Source organism: Podarcis tiliguerta, assembly GCF_965153285.1.
Source record: "Podarcis tiliguerta genome assembly, chromosome: 6".
NCBI classification, from domain to species: Eukaryota; Metazoa; Chordata; class Lepidosauria; order Squamata; family Lacertidae; genus Podarcis; species Podarcis tiliguerta.
In genome coordinates, this window is record NC_139539.1 from 20,012,112 (window position 1) to 20,035,437 (window position 23,326).

Sequence of the window (23,326 nt, forward strand, 5' to 3'; positions counted from 1 at the left end):
CTGCTGGATGGTGCATGGCCTTTAATACCTTCCTTTATCTCCTCTGGAGATTTGGAAGTCAGGCACACAAGGATTTATAGAGCTGAGCCAAAACAGGTGTTTTAACTTTGCTCCTTTTCTTTTCTTGTCTTTTCTTTTGCTTTTGTTATTTCCAAAATGCGCCTCCCATTTTTCAGTAGCTTTTGACTGCCTCTTCAAAATTTCATCTTGTTTTGAAGCGTGCAAAATACCCCAAGGGCTGGATTTTAAGACAATGGGAACTGCACGGGTGTGAGTGGGCAGAAGGTAGAAAATCAGCTTATTGCCAAGACTTCAAAACACCACACAAGGCTTTTTGAGAGCCAGTGTGGTGTGGTGGTTAAGAGCGGTAGTCTCGTAGTCTGGGGATCCGGGTTCGCATCTCCGCTCCTCCACATGCAGCTGCTGGGTGACCTTGGGCCAGTCACACTTCTCTGAAGTCTCTCAGCCCCACTCACCTCACAGAGTGTTTGTTGTGGGGGAGGAAGGGAAAGGAGATTGTTAGCCGCTTTGAGACTCCTTAAAGGGAGTGAAAGGCGGGATATCAAATCCAAACTCTTCTTCTTCTTCTTCTTCTGCAAGCATCAGTAATCACTGACAAAATGGGGAGGGCCCGCAGGGCAGACGTCCTCCCCCAGTGCTCTATAGGAAGTCATTTTAAAGACTTCCAGAAGCAAAGCAAGGGCTTTGATACTGCCCAACAATAGATGGCCTCTGGCATGCTTAACCATTTCCCAAGCCCAGTTTCAGCACCTATAGCGGGGGTGGGTGGGAATTATCTAGAATTACCTGGGGGAGGCTCTTGTAAGAATCAGTGGGTGGGAGGGGAGGGTTAAGCACTGTCTATTCTGTGTGTTGATTCTCTTGCATGACACTGTATTTGCTTTATGAATATTGTGTTTGAAACTGCACTTTTCCTGATCAGGTTTAGCTCTGCCCCAAGTCATTTTGCCACCTGCAGCAAAGCACAAAATGGCGCCTCTTGCCCACTGCATGTATGGGAGCTGGCTAGAATGAGAGATGAATCTAACTCAGCGTTGCCACTGCTGCCCCCTGGCATCTGTCACCTAAGGCAGGTGCCTCACTCTAGCTAATGATAACCTGCCAGGGAAGCATTTGTAAACTAGAAGGCAAATGCTCCCTGCCCCCCGCGCTCCTGCTTCCTTTCAGGTTATCAGCGCACCACAAACTATTCATTATAGCTATGTTTGTAGGCTAATGTAAATGTTGTGTTAGCAGTGCTGATGGACTTTATTTACAAAGTCAAATTTGCCTGTAGCATCTCTTCCAATTCTGTAATATGAAAGCGAAATGCACATTAGACAGAACATCCACTTAGTATTAAAATGAGTCTCTTCCACTTTCATTTTCCAGATTTATCATTTTCACACTCATTTCCAGAATAGCTCGAGAGATGCTCAAGGCAATGTTGGTGCTGTGCATCCAAATGCCCTGAGCTTTGTGGGTTAGAGTGGCCTTTTACGAGTGAAGGTACAAGCCATTTGGGTAGCTGTGGCAGAGAATCTAAATGGCACACCAACAGCCTTCTTTGTAGCAGTGAGTGACTTCCTTCAGATCCTCTCTGTAATGGTTCCAAGACTCTGTCATCTCTTTGGTTCTGCTTGGATTGTACTCTGACAGGGTTGGTAGGGTGGTATCCAGCTAAATGGTTCTGCTAGCACAAGGAGTTTTAGCTGTACAGTGGAGTTTCTTCACCTTTTTGACTCCACATGCAAACCCACACAAACCTGAACTCTGTCCCAACCCTCCGAAGCAGATTTACAGGGGACAAACAGGCAGAGGAGAAGGTGGGGGAGATCCATTTTGCGGAATAAGTGTGTGTGTGTGTGTGTGTGTGTGTGTGTGTGTTGTTGTTGTTGTTGTTGTTGTTTTGAGTGTGTGTGTGTGTGTGTGTGTGTGTGTGTATGCCCCTGAAGTAAGAGAGACAAGAGGAAAGACACATATGGAGAAATACCCAATTAAATGTCACAAATCACCATTTAAAAAAATATTACACATTAATATTTCTGCAACATTATGCTTTTACACTACAGTGGTACCTCGGGTTACAAATACCTTGGGTTACAAACACCTCGGGTTACAAACACTTCGGGTTACAGACTCCACTAACCCAGAAGTAATACCTCAGGTTAAGAACTTTACCTCAGGATGAGAGCCGGTGGCCTGGTGGCAGCGGGAGGCCCCATTAGCTAAAGTGGTTAAGAACGGTTTCAGGTTAAGAACGGACCTCCAGAACAAATTAAGTTCGTAATCAGAGGTACCACTGTATTGGGCTATTTCCCATAGTGCCAGTATGCACTATGGGAGGCCAGTATGCCTTTGGAGTAGAAAGTTCTGTTTTTAATTTATTCTTGGTGTGTTTTTACTTAGTACCCAAAATGGATGACCAGAAGAAGTGGGATGGTTGGAAAGGACTCAGTCATGTCCACCGGAAAATAAGGGAGGTGGGTCAGCAAAGGGGATGACAACCTACCTTACTTCAGAAACTGTTCTACTCGCAAAATTTCAGGAATGATCCTCTTAACTGGGGATTCTGACAATTTGAGTTCCACTTGATACATTTGAACCTCTAAATCTGAATCGGAATTTTGTAGAGGCAGATTTCATAAAGTCCATTTGCTTCCTTTTGACAGTACCCTCCCCCAAAGTCTGCTACCTGAGATGAGCCATTAAACAGCACCTTAATGGTAGGATTGCTGCTCTTTTCTCATTGAAAGATAATCTTACATTGAACACTTCACAGCCATTTCTACTCCACAGTTTGCTGCAGATTTGTGCTATAGCGTGGTAAAACCACATGTGCAATTAGATTGTAAATCTCTCTTGCTTTGTGCAATCAATAATCATCATTCTGAAAGCGTGTGTTTGATGCACCTGGTCCTTTAAAGAAAGAAAAAACACCACCGAATTGTCCTGAAGTTACTTAGCACTGATAATTCATTAGGAGTCACAAAAATTCAATCAGGGACTTGTAGATTTGCACTGGTGGGAAAAGCTCTCCTGGAAGCAGCTGTCATTTTGTGTTCCTGGAATCCTGCCTGTGTATACGGAGCCTTGTGTTCCAAGACAGCAATATCATTAAGGGCCAACACCTTTTGGCAGTGGCCCAGGGAAGTATCTGAGGTGGAACTACAGTATTAGCGCTGCATTTGAGAAGGTGAATCAGGGCAGCCTTCTTCTACCAGTCAGAACATAACGGGAATAAGTTCTGAGCATCACATAACACACCCGATGAGCACAGTGTGGCAACACAAGCACGGATATGAGTCAATCACCATGCCAGTGCTTCTGAACCTGTCAAGGCCGGCCCTGCCCTTAGGCAGCTGCCTCAGGCAGCAGATACAGTGAAGTGCTGGAGGACAGATGTGTGTGTTCCATCCTTCCTTAAGCTAGTCTCCTGCCCTTGGGTGCAGTGGAGAATCCTGCCCTGTCACCAGTCAGGGCAGTGTTGCTCACTTGGCTTCCCAAAACCATATGTCACTACTGGTTACTGAGAAGGTGGGGAGAAGGCATTTTTGCCAGCCACCACTGCCCATCACTGGTGTTGAAGTAAAGTTCAACTGCCAATACATTTTCCTTCTGGACTGATGGGGGTAGGTAAGCAAATCAGTCTCTTAAGCTTAAGCCAAGAAATAGTATTCTGTATGAAATTGAATATCAATATACGTATCAATGCTTTGAGATTAGACCACTGAAGAAGCCCAGAAAACTACCTTGGGAGTGTACTACCTGCAAGCCCCAGTAAAAGGGCCCCATCGGGGCGAACAGCAGCCTCTTGATTACTTGGACTGCCAGGGTGAAACAGGTGCAAAACGCCAGCACCCTGTCTACAACTTCATTAACATCCATCTACAACTTTACTAGCATCTCTCGGTATTGTGAACAACACCAAACTTACCTTTTGTTGGTACAGTGGTACCTCAGATTACATACGCTTCAGGTTACATACGCTTCAGGTTACAGACTCCGCTAACCCAGAAATATTACCTCGGGTTAAGAACTTTGCTTCAGGATGAGAACAGAAACCGTGCTCCGGCAGCACGGCGGCAGCAGGAGGCTCCATTAGCTAAAGTGGTGCTTCAGGTTAAGAACAGTTTCAGGTTAAGTACGGACCTCTGGAACGAATTAAGTACTTAACCCGAGGTACCACTGTATCTTCATGAACTTACCTAAAAAGATAAAGAAAACAAATGACTGAGTTAAGCGCTTGAAAAATCTATTGAAATCAGACATTATAAGTTCATCTTAGGTTGGGTAGTTCACAAGTCTTTGCATAAGGTTTTGTATTTTTCTCAGAAGATTGATAAAGAATGTATAATTATTTTGGTAATTATTGTGTGTATATTAGTCACCAACGTGCTGCATGAGTTGTACTACATCCTCTCATCTGACAGCAAATTATCCTGGGCTAGCAGGCAGAGTCAACACACCTGCCCTGATGTCAAAATGGCCTCCACTTTTGAATTGCCAGGCATTGACTAGTAGGCATTCAAGAAACTGCAAAAGTACCAAAAACTAAAATGGCAGTTCGTGTGCAATTCTGCTCTCTAGCAATCTCAGCCTTCATTTTAAGAAAAAGAGAAAGTTGCCAGGGTTTAACCTTGTGAACCTAGTGAAACCTCAGGAGCCAGGAGGATTACAGAGCAAGATTATGAGCTCCAAGTTTGTGGGTCTCCCTTCAACACCTTAACTAGAGGAAGCAGAAGAAATGAAACAAAAAAATTTCAAGCTTACTAAAGGTATATAGGTTGTAAAATCTGGCTTTTCTTGGTAAATATTTTATTTTCTTGGTACAGTGTACGCACTGCCCAGAGAATCCATCATCAAGCCCAGGGGTGCAACAATTGTTTTGCTGCAGAGCAAATGTTCACGTATAATTTTTAAAAAGCAGGTTTGACTTATGCCTTTGGCACCATTGGCTCCTCTTTGCAAATGGCGCCCAAAGGAAAGAGTAGCCATCTCCAGGACTTTTTACTTTTTGAATTAGTTACGTTGTTCTTCGCTGAGCACCAGAGTTCAAGCCAGTCCATCAGAGGTCCCCTGAACGCTGTTCCATCTGTACAGGATCAGTTTAGATCAGCCTTTCTCAAACGTGGGTACCCAGATGTTGATGGACTACAACATGGGTAGGCAACTAAGACCCGTGGGCCGGATCCAGCCCAATCGCCTTCAAAATCCAGCCCATGGACAGTCCAGAAACAGCGTGTTTTTACATGAGTAGAACATGTCCTTTTATTTAAAATGCATCTGTGGGTTATTTGTGGGGCATAGGAATTCGTTCAATTTTTTCCCAAAATATAGTCTGGCCCCCCACAAGGTCTGAGCGACAGTGGACCGACCCCCTGCTGAAAAAGTTTGCTGACCCCTGGACTACAACTCCCATTATCGCGGGCCACTGGTCCTTCTAGCTAGGAGTAATGGGAGTTGTAGTCCAACAAGGACCAATGGTTGAGAAAGGCTACTTTAGATTATTGTGGGCCGAGGAGGTGGGCATCCTGCTTTAAGAAGTGCATCTGACCACCCTTGGCTGCTGACCACTTTGTCTTCTTGGATCAAGCCAAAGGTGATTGCTTGGGTGGGTCCAGGAAGTGGAGAATGCTGAAAACGTCTTTAACCTGGCTTTTGAGACTTGAGGTATATGCTATTAGGAACCACTTTATTTTTATGGTTGTAAGATCTTTTGAATTATTTATGACGCTGTGTTTTAATGCGGTAACCTACCCTGGGACCTTAGGGTGAAGGATGGGCAAATCAATCATCATCATCATCTAACTTAATATTGCAACGAGAATATTACCAATGCATGGGTACTTCTTATATTGGTCAGGTGGACCAATGCTTCCAGACAAGGTATTCTATGCCCATATGTGATGTGAATTCCTGACAAGTGCAACGTTTTAGCACCTTGATCTACCATTTGCTTTTGTGTGTGACTGTGACTGGCAGCTTCTACTGTAAGATCAAGGGCTCTATTTCAGCTTGTTCTATTTTGATTTTTGTCCAAGCAGGTGGATGTGCACAGAGGCTGATGCATCGTGACCGCTGCTGTGTTTACATTCAGCGCGGAAGACGATAAGCATTCAGAAAGTGTACAGAGCTAGGGATGGGGAAGAAATCCAATTGAGTTCATATTTAAAGGCAAATCTACCTAATTCACACTTTCTGAGGCAATATGTGAACCAAAACACAGCCATCCTTCAAAATTCATACTTCTCCAACTTTTACAGTGCAGTTCTCCACCCTAGCTCAGGGAGTTGGACTTGATGGCTCTACAACTCTATGATTCTGAGTCATGTGTAGAAAAAAAAATACATATACTGGGGTAAACTCTGTCTAAAAGTGCATATATTGGTGATAATGTCAGGATGCTGTCAGCGCCTCCCATCTGGTTGCCCAGAAAAGTATAAGGACAAGGAAATGTTTCTTATCATCCTTTTTTATTTCATTCTTTACACAGACAGGCAATAGAACCCAGCCTCTTGGATAATGGCATTGTACCGAGTGAATCTCGACCCCACACCTCTCCCACTTTCTCATTCATCATTCTCATCGTCTCCTCTATGGGTGCTGCTACTTGCCCTCTGTCTTTGAGCTCTTTGGTCTCCTACCTTTAAGGTTCTCCGGGTTCTGGGAGATGGAGGGTCTGGAATGACAACGTGTCATCTGGGTGTTGTTTTGGCTGTCCCGTGATTTCCCAGTTTCCCCCCTCATTTGCCTCTGAGCTGTGACCTCCCGCAGACCACTGTTGTAAATCTATACTGTCTTCATCCTCCTCCTTCCTGGAAGGGTCAGGATAGGGAGGCGGACTCCACCATTCCTCCTCTGCCCGGTCCCTGACAAATAGCATACAAAAATGCATTATGTGTAGGAAAATTTGCTGTGCAAAAATGTGTATTTTAGGGGCAATTGTGTTTCTTGTTTTTAAAGCAAGCTGATGTGGAAATGTGAAGAACTGTGAACTTAAGGTTGGAGAAAACAGAAATTGACAGATTTGCTCATCATTAATAGGTGCCTGGCAATTTACCATGATTCCTAATCTTTCGAAGGCCTCAGGCTTCTTTACCAGATGTATTCATCAGATTAGGAAGGGTATAACAATCATAATGTTTGAGATACAGATGAGGATAAACCAAGTTAACAAGGAAAGAACTAATCTTAAATGGAATGTAGAAAACACACCCTTGGTAGCTGAAATGTCGAGTATGGATATGGTACATAATCCCAGCATCTGCTGAAGTATCAAAATTTGACTGGTCCCAAGGGGACCCAGATTTGAGAGCAATTACAGGAAGTCTGGTCATTACATATAAATATCTATTTTAATGTACTACTGAATTACTCAGAAAAGATTTTTAGCATAAATATGAAAGTGCTTTATCAACAAAAGAAATCAAGGTACTATTGCCCTTCACTGTGAGCAGATTATCTGCTTGGGAAGTAGAGGAACCTAAGAACGTTTCTTAATTCCATAACTATAGATGGGGAGGTCATTTGTAACACCTAAGTGTTTTAACAAGAACATGAAATTCCACTTCTTATTTCCCTTAAAAGCAATAATCTTGGCAGGTCGTTTCACATGTTTACTGCCTTTTGTTTCATTTTTAAAAAATTAAGTTTATATCCCATCCTTGAACATGAAGGCTACCAGGGTAGTGCCTGGGATCTGTGTATAAAATATGTAATACAAAGACCATTATGCAATGATATAAAGCAGGTATCCAAAACAAAAACGATGGTTTGTATCCAACTAAGTTCCACCCAGAGCAGCTCTATGGAGGCCTATGGACCTAGGCAAGCTGTGCCCATCCATTTCAGCATTTGATGTGCAAAAGTGAGAGCAGGAAATGAAATGATTTTAACGATGCGAAATCATTACCCATTTCAGTGGCCCTAACCACTTTCTGTTTTCTTTGCAGATTTTGGCAATCATTTCCATCATGTTCATCGTCCTCTCTACAATTGCCTTGTCACTCAACACTCTTCCTGAGCTCCAAGGCACAGATGAATATGGAAATCCCACCGATAACCACCAGTTAGCCCATGTCGAGGCTGTGTGCATTGCATGGTTTACAATGGAATACCTCTTACGGTTCCTCTCCTCTCCTAAGAAATGGAAGTTTTTCAAAGGGCCGCTGAATGCTATCGACTTGTTAGCCATCTTGCCATACTACGTCACCATCTTCCTCACAGAGTCAAACAAAAGTGTACTTCAGTTCCAGAACGTGCGGAGGGTCGTTCAGATATTCCGTATCATGAGGATACTCCGAATTCTCAAGCTAGCTCGGCACTCCACCGGTTTGCAATCCCTGGGATTTACGCTGAGGAGAAGCTACAATGAGCTTGGGTTGCTCATTTTGTTTCTGGCCATGGGGATTATGATATTTTCGAGCTTGGTGTTCTTTGCAGAAAAAGATGAGGAGGATACGAAATTCAAGAGCATCCCAGCATCCTTCTGGTGGGCAACCATAACTATGACAACAGTTGGCTATGGAGACATCTACCCTAAAACACTCTTAGGTAAGATCGTCGGTGGCTTGTGTTGCATCGCTGGTGTCTTAGTCATTGCGCTCCCTATACCAATCATTGTAAATAACTTCTCTGAGTTCTACAAAGAGCAGAAGAGGCAGGAAAAAGCCATCAAGCGCAGAGAAGCTCTTGAAAGAGCAAAAAGAAATGGGAGCATTGTGTCCATGAATATGAAGGATGCTTTTGCCCGTAGTATAGAACTGATGGACATAGTCGTTGAAAAAAAGGGAGAAAATGCAGGCAAAAAGGATAAAATTCAGGACAATCACTTATCCCCAAGCAAGTGGAAGTGGGCCAAGAGATCTCTCTCTGAAACTAGCTCCAACAAATCTTTAGAGACAAAGGAACAAGGGTCGCCAGAAAAGGCTCGCTCATCTTCCAGTCCTCAGCATCTGAATGTTCAACAGCTGGAAGACATGTACAGCAAAATGGCGAAAGCTCAGTCCCAGCCCAACCTCAACATGAAGGAGTCAGGTCAACCCAACAAGCAAAAGGAAGAATTAGAAATGGAAGCTATTCCTGGCCCTATGGTCCCTTTGCTGACCACTCGGGCAGATGGAATAATTGACATGAGGAGCATGTCAAGTATTGACAGTTATATAAGCTGTGCTACAGAATTTCCCGACTCCGGGAGATATTCCCATAGCCCATTAACTACGCTGCCTAACAAAGGTGGGATAAATCCACTTCAGGATCCATATAGGCCAGAGGGAAGCGGGTCCAAATTCATGGAGATAAAACCAAATCTAGAAAGCAGTCGTTGCTCTACATTTTTCATAGAGAGCCCCAAAAGTACCATAAAAGTCACCAATCCTCTAAAATTGAGATCCCTGAAGGTTAACTTTATGGAAGAGGATGCCATAGGACCAACAGCATCAAACGTCCTGAGAATATACCCAGATCCCCTCAAGAGCAAAGGAGCAACAGGAGCAGCTACAGATAGTTCTGGCCACTCTGATCGGTCTTTGATGAGTCCAGAAACCTCTATCTATACTACTGCAAGTACTCGAACACCCACAAAATCCCCCGAGAAGCAGGCAGCAATAGTTTTCAACTTCCACGATGCTGGGATACATAAATATATCGACGCCGATACTGATGATGAAGGTCAGTTGCTGTATGACTCAAGCCCTCCCAAAGCCCCACCAGGAAACCCAGCTCCCAAATACAGCATTACACATGGTGGCTATTTAAGGCAAAGGGATAGTGTTTATAGAACAGAGAAGAACCACTTAGAGACTGCTGCTTTACCCTCCTCACCCAAGCTAATTGGGCAAAATTGCCTTTATTCCATGGAAAGTATCACTGGAAGAACCCGTGGTAACCAGGAAACTATCAAATTAGAGAACCACATTTCACCCGAGGTTCACATATTACCGGGTGGAGGAGGACATGGTAACACACATGATCAAAAGATCTGACATGTAACCCAGAACTTTTGGTGAAAGCTGAAAAGGAATGCCTTTACACTCAACACACGAAGAAGAGCTTCTGCATGGCATGAACTTTTGACTGAAACAAGCCACCTGTTTTTTAAAAGCAAGAGGATGCCCTCAAGGTGGGCTCAGGAATAAGTCCTTCTCTGGATCCACTACAAAGTTACTGCCCACAGCCATCAAATGAAACGAAGATTGTGCATCTTGGTCATAATTTGATCTCCTTTCGACTTCCTTCATTGAAGTTAGTGTGACCAAATATTCCATTCACTCCCCCCCCCCCTTCTTTGATGGATCTCTTATATGTGGCAGTATCAGCACCCGACACTGCAGTACCCCTTTAAAGGAGACCAAGGTGGCCAGAGTCAAATACTGGAAGAAATGGTTAGGTGTGGTAAGAATAATCAGTGATGCAACACTTTTTGCATGAGGGCAACTGTTTCAAACATCCCCAGCTATGCCTTCTTCTCTGAGGGATACGAGGTCTAAAGGTAACAGAATGGGCTGGTTAAATTGCGGATTCAGTGAATTGAGAAATAAACTGTTTAAATTCTCTGTGTGTGCTTAATACTTCAAGATTCATTGAGACCTGAAGTTTTCTTTATAAAAAAAGTAACAGCAGGGTGAGTTGCACCACTTGTATCTAAATCCAAAACACCCCTTCAAAATTATAGCTAAGAATAGCACTTATTACTGCTCATAGTAACACCAAGACAGAGATCAGGAAAGCAGTTTTTAAACTGAGATTAGAAAGGCAGTTTTCAAACTGAAAAGACAATGGGAATGGATGTGTGAAGGAAGCATTGTTCTGCTCTTATGGGTGAGAGGGTTTGGTTGGTATTCTTAGAAGGGAGCAACCAAGATGTAGCTAACCCTTTTGTGTGTTGGGGGAAGGCTACTACCCAAAACCACAGCCATAATGCAAACGAAAGGACAGTGCAACCCCTGGAGATTATGACCAAAGAATTAAGCTGGGAGTCCATACTGGCATTATGATCATCTCCAGCACAAAAGGAGGTTAAAGTTAATAGTATGAAAAGGCATTAAATGTCGGCTCCCTGAATTATTTGCACATCCTTTCATGGCTTACACCTAATCTGTTATCCATGCCAGAAGAATCTTTCTGCCACATTTTGCACTTAAATAGCGCAGAATGAAAAGATATGCAAGTTTTAAAAACACAAATATGCAAAAATAGTAACAATCCTAAGCAATTAGCCTGATCCTCCTCTCATTTGGACTGGTTGTGAATCATAAGAGGCTCCCACTGGAGTTTCACAGGTGTGGTGTAAATGAGAAGAGAATCAAGTTTCAAATATTTTGCTTTTAAACTGGCCGTTTTAAAGAAAACCATAAATACCAGCTTGGATTTATAAGCTAGGCTGGTATATTAAATCTTGTATCATTTAGGTTTGCTGATATCAAAAGCACTTTATGTTGATTTTATTATTGCGTTTGACAAAGGTGGCGTAGAGAAGCAGAGAGAATGTATTTTTTTTAAAAAAAAAAACAAACAAACAACCTAGCACTTTAAAACAAGCACTATCTTGATTTGTGCCTCGTCACATCTGTGATTTGTTACCCACCTGGTAACGAACTGCGATAACTGTGATGATAACACTTAATGTTGTGTCCATTGTTGCTGTAGTATATGTGTCATTGAAAGTTTGACTTCTCTTTCAGGGTACACGGTACTCTGATGTGGACTCAAAGTCTAGTATAAGAGGTGGGCAGTAGAAGAAGAAACGTTAAGTCACTGCCTTCCCCCCAATAAACACATGTGAAATAGACATGAACTAAACTTTGGAGCAAGTTGGTAAAAGTAGTATAGAGAAATGTCATGTTCTTGTTTTCCTCCTACAATAATAATATGGGTTTTGTTCAGTTTTTCTAGGAAGATACCAAAATATTGCATATGGGCGATATACAATATTTTCACTGGCCATATTCAAGGATTTAAAAACCTTGGGATAGTGAAGTTCTTTGGCCAGTACATCAAATTAAGGTTGCTTCCAGCTGGGTGTTTATTATGGGATATGTGCTCCTCATGCATGCAGATTTTTCGCAGCATCCACATTACATTGCTGGCATCAAAATGCTGGCCTGTATTCTCTCCTGCCCCCGTATCATCTGGATTTAGCCTTCCCCGGGCGAAACCCAAAACATTTTAAAAAAACACCTGTTGTCAGTGACCTGTGTGCAGTATCTGAATGGCCCATTTACAATATTAAGCCTCCATTTGGAAGCACAGTAACCTTTTTAGACATGGGTGTTTTATCAGTGATGTGCATTGCACCTACAGTGATGCATAAACCACCTGCATGCTACAGGCCTCGAGGCTCAATTTTTCTGAAACGAAAAGCTGTCAGTAATATATTGCACCCCTGAAAAAGACTACCCCACTATCTGGATGTACATGTTTCGTCAAACAGTTACGTTTCCGATGTCATATAGTCATTGGTTGGTCATGACTGTCATTCTTGTCCATTCAAGCTGTACTGTACTCCTGCCTCTAATGCACACAGCATGGATGGACAAAAGCAATAAGCGCATTGGGGTTGTCATTATCGCTTTGTTAAGTTAGACCTCTGGCTGGCACAATATTATATGTAGGTATGGAGATGTTGCACATTGGCTGAATTATTCAGTAATCAAGTACTGTTGGGGTTACTGAATCATTTCCCAATATTTCCAGAGAGGCCTTACGGTTACGCTATTGTCCTATTCACTCACATGCGCATAAGACAGATCAAGATATGGATAAGCTCAAATTGTGTACAGTTTAGGCCAGTAAAAGTCAGATAAGCTCCTTTCCGTGCAAGAAGTCGCACAGTCAGCAGCCCAAAATGCACCTCTGTATTCAAAAGTCTCAACAGAATAGCATATTTGAAAAGAACACCCCCTACCCCAAGTTAGAAGTCCGTCTTTGTTCATTCAAAACTTGCATTAAGGGTGAGCCTCACAGTAATTCATACAATGTACTTAGAAGAGTTAAGTTGTAACAATCAAATAATTATTAGGAACTAATGATACAGCAAATGAGCTTTAAGCATATTATTGCAGTGATCCATTCTTAATTAAACTGACTATTAAGTGAGTTCCATTGAACTCGGGAAGCTTCCTTCATGTTTAGGACTAGACTCTGGGAAAGATTATTTTAGGGATGAAAACCAATTGCTACGGAAAACTCCCATGTATTTTAAGTGAGGGGGTGTTAAATAGTTTCAACACTGGGATTGACAGGGAGGCAAGACCTAGACTGCTTATGTGCTTAAGCAAAGGCAAGTGAATTAGGTCCTTTGCAAGTCAAACCCCTAAATTGTTTGTGTTAAAAGTCTGTCATGTCCATTATCAGCACAAATGTTTTAAATAAAAACAAATTCAGGGAAAAATTACTTTTTGATATATAAAAAGTATACAATGGTGATTTCCACATTGCATATTTTAGAGCTGATTCTTTCATGTAAAAAGTTTTCAGAGGAATTGTATTTTTCATATCCGGAAGCAAATGCGTTTGACTATAGCCATATAGAGAAAAAGTATTTAACAAATCGCTATTGGAAATGAGACATTTGAGTTCCTAGATGACAGTCACAAGAATCGCGGCGTTTAAAAAACAAACCTGGAATATCAACTGGTGCAACTCTCCTTGTAACCAAAGGCCCTGTTATTGCCTTGCGTGGGCGTAGCGTGACACAAAACTATCATTCATCTAGCGCAAACTTCTCAAGTAGCATGTTACCGGGTCACTTTTGACAGCTTTGTTCAAAAGTATCATAAAGTATCTATCCTTTGAGTGTGAACCGCCAAAGTCCTATAGATTTCTTATAGAAAGAGAATAATTAAAGATGGGCATACACTATGCTCAAAAACATTTCTTTCTTCTGTTTGTGAAAGTGTTGTTCTAGCTCACATTTTGTGCCCCACAAATAACAAACAAACATGGATCTCTGGGGCAAACCGCACTGCTGTGAATGGCTTCTACACAAAACCTTAGCAATGGTCCTGTATCTTCTGTTCATTTCAGTGCAGCTTGCGCCGGAGAACCTAGGATTGTGTCCTATGATTAATTTAAATTAAATGATGCCTGACAATGAACTGCTTTGTACAAACTAAGTATAGATGTATGAGCACTGGGAAATCTACTCTGAACTTTTGAAAAGCATTTGGAATGAAAGCAAAAATCCAAAAGAATTGGGGAAGGGTCTGCACTCATCACAAAAGGGAAAAGTAGTGGGGTGTTTTTTTAGGGGGACCACAGTTCAGAAATCCATAAAGTATTGAAAATAACGCCTCTGTACAATTTGCTTGTTTGTTAGATGCATAGCTGGCCCTTTCACTAGCTGAAGTTGCCAAGAGGAGGTAGAATGAGCAAACACTCTGTGTGGTAAACCAGTTGCTGTGGCCCTACAGTAAAACAGACAAGCAGGAGTCCCATTTGATGTGTCTCTTGACGGGCTGTCCCCGTCACTCTGTGGAAACACACACATCCAAAACACCGATTGCCTGAAATAGGCACGGCCAGCTTCAGGTTTGAAGGGGCCCGGGACAAAGCACCCTTAGGTGAGCTCCCTCCTCTGTCATTGGGCTCTGCTGGTCCTCCCTAGTGGCAGCAATCAGAGCAGCACCAGGTAGCTGTTGCCCAGCCGCCATTTTGATTTCCCACAATGCCTTCAACACAGCACACTGCACTCAGGCATGGTGGAAAATAAGTATGGTATCTAGACTAACTGCTGGGTCTTCGCTTAAAATGCTGGGCCAAAAAAATATTAAAGGAGGGTCAGGGCAGGCAACAGGCAGGGCTGGAGGCCCAGGAGCTGCCCAGGGGTACTGGGTGCCCCGGAAATGGTACTGCCCAGCAGAACTTGTTTTCTTGTTAAATCTTTTTTTCTAAAAGATACAGAGATGCATGAGAGAAAAAAGAGAATCCAGCAAACAATAATGAGCATACGAGATGAGAGAAAGTGGAGTGTAGGTATCTACTTTGGAGATAGACCATTTGCTGGGATGGTGAGAAAAATTTTTTCCAGAGCAATAGCTCCTAAATAACCATAGTTAAATGGTCCTCTTGACCCAATAAACTTTATTGGCAGGAAGTATTCGCTCGGCATTTGATCATCAGCACTTTCCTTTTTTAAAATCTTTGCCTATGTGCTATGCACCATGCAAATAAACAAACATATTACAGGGCAGAATTCGCCTAACAAGTCCCATGAGCAGACACTCTGCTCAAGGACTTCCATTTGTGCAACAGTGGTTTCCTCTCTCTCCTCCCCCCAAAATTGGCCCGGGTGGGTCAGGAGAACCCCCAGAAATGGTGCATAGAACTGTGTGCTGGGGGAGGAGAGGGAAATCATGCCATCTGACAAACCTTGTACCTGCCTCCATCTTTGTTTGCCTGCCCCATGATGGACAGCAAATGGGTTGAAAAGAACGAGTGCAGACCTTGCACTTAGCTGAGGGGCAACGATTACCTCAGCTGCTAGCTTGCTTCTTCTTTTTTCCTTTAGCAAGGGAAAAAAATAGCCGTATTTGTGATTATGGTAGATTTCTCAGTGCCTTTTTTCATAGAAACGTCACCTAAGCACACTTCAGGAACATGAAGAGCATTGTCCTGTCCTACGGGTGGTCCACATTTTATGAAAGTCTTGAGAATCAATGATTGCAAAAGAAGAAAAAGATGACCCGCAGGATGCGTATTTCTTCCCCGAACAGACTGTGTGGCAAAGGGCCTGAGGAATTTTCCCCCCTGCGTATATCACGTTGCATCCAAATCAGTGTGACGTGTTACCTTAGCAACTATGGCTATCATAAACTGTAGCCTTCCCTTCCCTTTGCAGCTAATAAGGTACAAGATTTTTAAGCAAAACAGTATTCTCTTCTGTAAAAAAAAAAAGACTGTAATGTATTGATAATATTTGTACCTATTCTATATTTATGTCTTGACAGAATGACGACTGGTACTAACTTGTGATTCGTATACCAGGGGTATTTCAAGCTCATGTGGAGGTTACTAAAGCCGCATTCTCTCGACTGATACATTCCACATGACATTTGGTAGATCAGAACACTCTTCCAAAGCACCCATGCCATGCCATTGGTACAATCGCCACATAAAGCAACAATAGCAGTGGGTACTCTGTGGCATGGCTAAAACACTAATGTATGTGAACGTGGATTCACACAGCCCGTTCACATGGCGGTTATCACATGATGGGCTTATTGTATGTCCAGCTTTGCTCCACCATGGGAGTGCTAAATCTGAGGCACTCTTGCTTGCTTCCACAGCTGCCAGCTCCCCAATGCGTTCCAACAGGCAACTGGACAAAAATCCAGCTATCAGCATTTAAGGGAGAAAATTAACATAACCCTCCTGCATTGTGATGATGAGGGATGCTGCAGCTGTGGACGTCCTCTTCCCCTATCTCACTACTTAGCTGCCTAACAGCCTCTGTCTGTCAACTAGCATTAACAGTACTCAGCTTCTCAAGAGCCCTTCTTAAAGGGGATAGATGACATGGTGTCCTTTGGGTGTTGTTGGGCTTGGGGTACAGGGAGAAATTGGATTTGACTCACATTTAAAGGCCAATCTACAAAATTCACACTTTCCAAGAAAATATGTGAACCCAAACACAGCTATTCTTTAAAAATTCACTCATCTCCAACTTTTGCAACAGAAGTAAGATGTCCTAAAATGCATATAATAGGGTAAAGTGTATATTTTAAAAAATGTATTGTTGAAAATAACGTAAGAAATATTTGGGGGAATGGCATTGCAAAAATATGTATATTAAGCAGAACTAAGTACAAAAATGTGCCGATTTGGAAAAAGTCACACTAAAAGTCTGATGATGTCTCATGAGGATTTCTTAAAAGATAATACAAACTGCTGCAGAAATTCAAGATTGGAAAAATGAGAAACAACACCGACAGAGCCATCCATTCCCAGTTGGGCCACAACTCCTATCATCCCTGACCATTAGCTTTTCTGGCAAGGGCTCATGGGAGTTGTAGTTCAAAAACCTCTGGAGGGCACCATGTTGACTCCCCATGAGCTAGCCAAACTGAGGCTCCTACTTACATCAAAATTACCCTCAGTAAATTGTTGTGCTTGGACACGATTTTCTTCTTTAAAGCTCCATGGAACGTCCAAGAGGAGCAATTCCATCAAACCGCCCATTATATGGGACTTTCACTCATCCCATTTTTTAAAAAAACCAGGGTTGTGGGAATCCACTCTCAATGAACTGAGAGCACAGAGGTTTCAGAGTCACTCTTTCCCTTTGTCAAATTTTCCCGTACGACCAATCATTAATTCCCCTTAGATGGTAACCAAAACAAAGCAAAAGTAGTCATGGAGGTTGCTTTATAAACAACCTGTCAGGGAGAATATGGCTTTAATAAAGTTCTGGTTGAAAGTACAGCTGTTTGCTGTTCCTCCAGTTTGCCATTGTGTTGGCTCTGTAAGTAGTGCTGAGGGGAAAGTCAGGTGACTTTCATGCATTCCAGAGTAGTCTATTTTTCTGTTCCGATAAAAAAACAATGGGGTGGGGGTGGGGAATGATATATAAATATATGACTGTATTTTTAGCAAATTTATAATAGGGCAATCAAGTCAAAATTCTTCTTTTGTATTACAGAATAATATATTAGAGTCTCTATTGTCAACAATTTCCATAGCTGACCTTCTTATTTCATTTTGCGTGTGTGTCCGTTCTAAAAGAATGTTACAGTATTTTCCCACTGAACTGTGATGACTGCAAAAAAGGTCGTGGAGTCCAACCTTGTCGTGTTTTGATATTCTCCTTAATCTGTTTCAAAAGTGCAAATGGGAGTTAACGTGAAGATTTCCTCCTCCTGTGGGAGTGTGTGTATGTTTGCGCGTGCCAGTCGGAATGGCTCAGACTCTGATCTAAGTGGAACGCAGACATGTAATCCGTTAACTTCATACTTTGACCTCCATGAGGTCCCTTTCCAGATGTACATCAGTTATAATAAGATTAAAACCAATCAGAGTGCATGGATTACATAATGGGCTCAATCCTTTGGGCAGGATAAGTGGCCAGTTGAGAAGATCTTATCCACCGCATGTTTTGTGTGCAAAGAAAGTGGGTGCTCCAAAAGTCCAGACCAGCCTTTTCCAGCCTAGTGGTATCCAGATGTTCCCATCAGCGCCAGCCAACGCAGGCGGGAGCTGAAATCTAGAGGGCACTAAGGTTGAGGAAGCCTGGTCCAGATGATTCTGAATTCCCCTCCCCTTGAGAGCAGGAACTGGTGCTGGTGTGGTTAGGAAAGAGCACTCTGCACACCTTCAGAAGCACAGCATTTACCAGGCAGTGTGAAAACATAATTAAAACACAGTCCCAGCAAAGACAAGATACACAGAAACAAAAAGGCTTCCCTCACAGCCAGGCATAAGCTTATCTGTGCCAGCTTCACAGCACCGCACATCCTCCCAGGAAGCATAAACCTGCCTGCTAGCCTCCAGTGCGATTCCTCCTGCAGAGACCAGTGGGAAAGACGCTTGCCAACTTTGGAGTGGAAGCTGCGCTCTGGTGCCTGTAACAGCTGCCTGGCACTCGGAAATTTAGCAAGTGGCGTCTTCTCGATTGCTTCATCTCTGTGCCAAATATAAAAGAAAGAAAGCTGTTGAAGGCACAGGAGGCAACTGAGCCCGTGTGGTGTAATGGTTAGAGTGCCTGGGAGACTAGAGTTCAAATCCCCACTCAATAAATAAGTGGCAGGCACGGGAAACAGGGAAGTAGATGCCACTTAATGCAAAACACAGAACTTTGGTTTAAGGGAAGGGGTTTTGCAGAGGGGAAAGAGAAGGCATGGATGCTTCAGTCACCTGCTCCCTGCACTTCTGCGCTGAAGGCTTCAGTATTTCCTCCTTTTCAAATATAATCTTACATCAAGCAAAAGGGCTGTAGCGCTTTGCATGCAAAGTTTCAATCATCATGTAGGGCTGCAGAGGGATGGCACTCTGTCTAAAACCCTAGAGAGTCACTGCTGTTAGTGTAGAGTCCACAAACGATACTAAGCTAGATGGACATGATAAAAGGCAACTTCCTACATCCCTTATCGCCACACTTGCTAGGTAATGAGACCAAGAGCCCTGCCTTCATTTGCATCTGGTTACTCCATTCCTTGCATAGACTAGAGGGATTTGCCCAAGTATAAACTGAGCAAAGAATCCACAATTTGTTCCAATTAGGATCTGACATTGCTTAGATGTGCTGGGATATGTAATCAAGCAGCTGCTGTAGGCCAGGAATAGTTAGCATGGCATCATCCAGATGTTGTGGACTACAGCTCCCATCATCCCTCACCACTGGCCATACTGGCTGGCACTGATGTAAATTGGTGCCCAAAACGCCTGGAGGCTACCACTTTGGTTACCTCTGTTATATATATATAGCATGTGGCCAGGTTTGTTTGTTTGTTTTTTCTGTTCCTTTATAATAAAGAGCTGATTCCATTGCATCAACAGAATCACACGGTGTGGAAATTTATTATATAGGCCTCCAGCTCTGACAAGCAAAGGCTCCGACATGATCTAACATGAAACCTTGTGTTATATGGAACTTTCATAAAAGTAATTGAATAATGGGAAGAGCTGGTGCCAGATATCTAGCAGTCTGAAGAAATAGCCAGTGGTTAGATAGATGATAGATAGATAGATGATAGATAGATGATAGATAGATAGATTAGATAGATTTGCAGTATATGCAACAAGATGTGAACCTGTGACTGCCTTGTGCTGCAAAATACCATTTTACCACATTAAGCCTTTAATAGCTCAAATGGATATGTTTGTCCCAAATGTCAGCTGGTCCTCCCATTATCCAGTTTAGGAACCTTTTACGCAGGTACAAGTAGTGAAATGCATTCATTAGGATGGGCAGGATGTATGTATACTACAACTCCCATCATCCCTGATTAGTAGCCATGCTGTCTATGAGAAACTGGGAGAAACCAAAATCAGTATATTCTCCCAGCCCTCAAGGCCTGGATATTGTTCTATAAATTGCACAACCGAAAGAAGTTCCAGCTGGTGGAAGTGAGGCCATCTAGTGGGCTGGTAGGTGGGTTTTGCCCTCACCGTAATGGTGTCCCCATCCTAAGTGATTTATTTCCTGCCCCAAAGAGAAGCCAACGGCATTCCGCTATGTGGGAGAAAGCAAAGAGCTATGCAACATGGACTCATTGGGTATGTAATTTCAGTCCCAGGCATCTCCAGCTAAAAGGGGCCATGTAGCAGGTGATGGGACTTTTCTGCCAGAGGTCTTGGGAGCCAGTGCCAGACAGAAAAAGCCACTTTATGTGGTATAAGCAGTAGTGCACAGAATGGTGCTATCCTGACTTCCTGACAGGTGAGTCACTGCTGCTTACCAGGAGGGAGAAGGGCAAGCTAGCAAGGTTGGTGCAGTGCAAATGCACCAGCAGAGTCAGTCCACTGTTGCTGCCAATGTGTTTGCACTACACCACTACTTTGCCCCTCTCCCTCCCAGTAAGCAGCAGTAATGCACCTATCAGGAGGTCAGGTAAGTGCCTCTGCCCCACCATGCTGGCTGCTACTGGGTCTAAGACACCTTCCTGTGCTCCTCTAAAGAAGCACTGCTCACTCACACAGGTTCTCTGCAGAAATTACAAAGCTGCAACTGGCGAGTTTAAGGATCTGCTACAAACATCCCCATGCTGAAACCAAGAAAAAATAGTGCAAGAGTTGTTGGCCAGCCCTCTTCTAAGGCAAAGAAGCACTGTTTTACCTTAGGCTAAAATGCTTGTGCCACATAGCACTACAGCCAATGGAAAGCTACACCTTTGGTATGGCCTTTGGACGCTGCCCAACTTTAGAAACTTGGCTGCTGGAGAAACAGAAGAGATTATACTAGGGATGAACCTGAGTTTTTAAAAGTGCTCATTTACTACAAACAGGTGATGTTAAGAACATGTGTTGTTCTTCATTCTAGTCCACAACAGCTCCAGGAACCTTGCCACTGAATCACCTTTTCTGCTCCCCAGTAAGCAGCAGTGACTTGGCTGCTGGAAGGTCATTTATGCACCTCTGCTTTACCACTCAATCCAGTATTCCATAGGTAATGGGGGCATTCCTTACTCCAGAACACAATAGCCTTCCCCAAATTGTACAGAAAAGAAGCCAGATCTCCACAGTAAGCCAAAAGTCTAGTCGGGTACAGCACAATCTTACACCTGCCTCCTCCGAGGTATCTCTCTTTCGAGTTCAACGGGGATTACACTTAGTAAAGTGATATGGGAGTCTAGCTATGATCCCATATACTCTGCCCTAAGCTCCCTGGAGAAAGAACAGGATACAAAGGCACAATAAAGGCCTATTTCCAATTCATCGGCATCCAGTTTTGAAACAGACCTGCCTTTGTCCAACAAGAGAGGAAATTTAGATCAAGTGAAAAACAGCTTTTCTTGAATCAGCTGTTGAGGGGGAAAAATGTTTTCAATTAGTGATTAATCAATTGACACTCTCATCTCACTCTATTTCTTGGATACCAGTGTGGCCCTTCCTCTACCCTCTCCTCTCAGTTTTAAAATATAGTCACAAAATGGAGGGGGGCTATAAATAAATAATTTATAAAGTGAATACAGTGGTGCCTCGCAAGACGAAATTAATTCGTTCTGCAAGTTTTTTCATCTTGTGAATTTTTTCGTCTTGTGGAGCACCACTGTGTATTGACGGTTTCCCATAGGAATGCATTGGCGGTTTTTAAAAAAAGACCTTTCGTCTTGCGAAGCAAGCCCATAGGGAAATCCGTCTTGCGAAGCAACTCAGAAAACGAAAAACCCTTTCGTCTTGCGAGTTTTTCGTCTTCCGAGGCATTCGTCTTGCGAGGTACCACTGTAGTCTGTTTGGTTAGAGCAGGCGTTGGGAACCTTTGACCTTCCAGGTGACGTTCAAGTCCAGCTCCCCTTAGCACCAGCCAGCATGGCCAATAGCAGCAATGATGGGTGTTGTAGTTCAGTAGCGTCTGAAGGATCCCCCTGCCATTCCTGCCGAGTCAGGGTCTTTCTCTAATTAAAAGGTGCATGTTCTTCTCAGCATTAAGCAGGAAATCCCCAAAACTGGGCTTCCAGAGGCAAGAATCTAAGCTACTGCTTTCTGACCCGATGTTCATTGGTGAATCAAATGCTCCTGATCAAACTTCCACATCACCCCTTATTTTATTTTATTTACTATATTTCTAGGCCTCCCTTCAGCCACAGTTTCCAAGGTGGAACTCAGGGCTTACCCACAATTATTTTTCGCGCTTTTTGGGCAGAGATCTGTGCTTTAAAACTCCATGTCTGAGCACCGTTCCCCCCCCCCTCCAGAGCTTTCCCCATGAAAACCCGCTCTTTAAAGCTCAGTCGACATAAACAGAAGTCTGTGAGTCAACCGTTGAATGTTCACGCACAATACACACACATCTGTGAACAGGCCTTCAGATAGTCCTTCCCAACTGGGATTTAAGTTTCTGACTTGTGGTCCTGAGTCATTGAACAGTATTTTAGTTCTGGTTATTTTCCTTGCATGCTTCCTCTTCTTCCCCTCATTTTTTGTCCCACCCCCCGCTTGCTTCAGAAATACTTGTCTCAATGTGACATTCTTGGCCACTGAGGCCAGATAGCCAGTGTTTTTGGCCACAGAGAGCTGCATTTTTTAAAAGAAAAAATATTTCTCCTACACCAGGAAACTTGTTAGGAGTCTTTGCCTGTTTATTTTTGTGTATCTACAGAGTTGCTTCTCATCTTCTCTTTGCTCTGTCTTCTGTGAACTTTTCAGCTATGGATACACAGCCGCAACATCAAAAGAACTATTGCCCCCCCCCCAAAAAAAATGAGCAACTAACTTTTCCCCAGATTAAATAATTACTACAACAAAAGTCCTGCTTGATAGTTAATCCTGTAAATACACCCTTCAAAGTCACGCACCACTAGTATTTCCCTTTGTGGCGTAATAGGTCATTGTGCCTGGTTGTTAACCAGAAGGTTGGTGGTTCAAGCCCACCCAAGGATGGCTGTGGGTAGGATTCCTGCATTCCAGGAGTTGGACTAGATGTCCCTTGGGGTACCTTTCAGTGCTACAATTTTATGATTCTGGTGCATCTCTGCATAGGGGAAGGGTACAGGCAACAGCACGACATGCATTGTACGCAGAAGAGCCACGGCTCTTGGCATTTCAGGGAGGGCTAGGAAAGACCCCAGAGAGCTGCTGTCTGTTCACATAAACAATACAGAACAAGATAGACCACTGCTGGATTCAGTAAAAGGCAGGCTCCTTTGCTCCTAGGGTTGCACAGGCATAC

At 43.2% G+C, this 23,326-nt stretch overlaps 1 protein-coding gene across 1 annotated transcript in view; it reads left to right on the forward strand.

Annotated features, from left to right (window-relative positions):
* The window catches only part of KCNB1 (potassium voltage-gated channel subfamily B member 1), a 192,641-nt gene extending 173,145 nt beyond the window's left edge, over positions 1–19,496 (forward strand). The window contains exon 3 of the mRNA XM_083446846.1: positions 7,956–19,496. Within this exon, the coding sequence (XP_083302972.1) occupies positions 7,956–9,986 (2,031 nt within the window). The 3' untranslated portion in view covers positions 9,987–19,496. The remainder of the gene's footprint in view (positions 1–7,955) is intronic.
* The last annotated feature ends 3,830 nt before the right edge of the window (positions 19,497–23,326 follow it).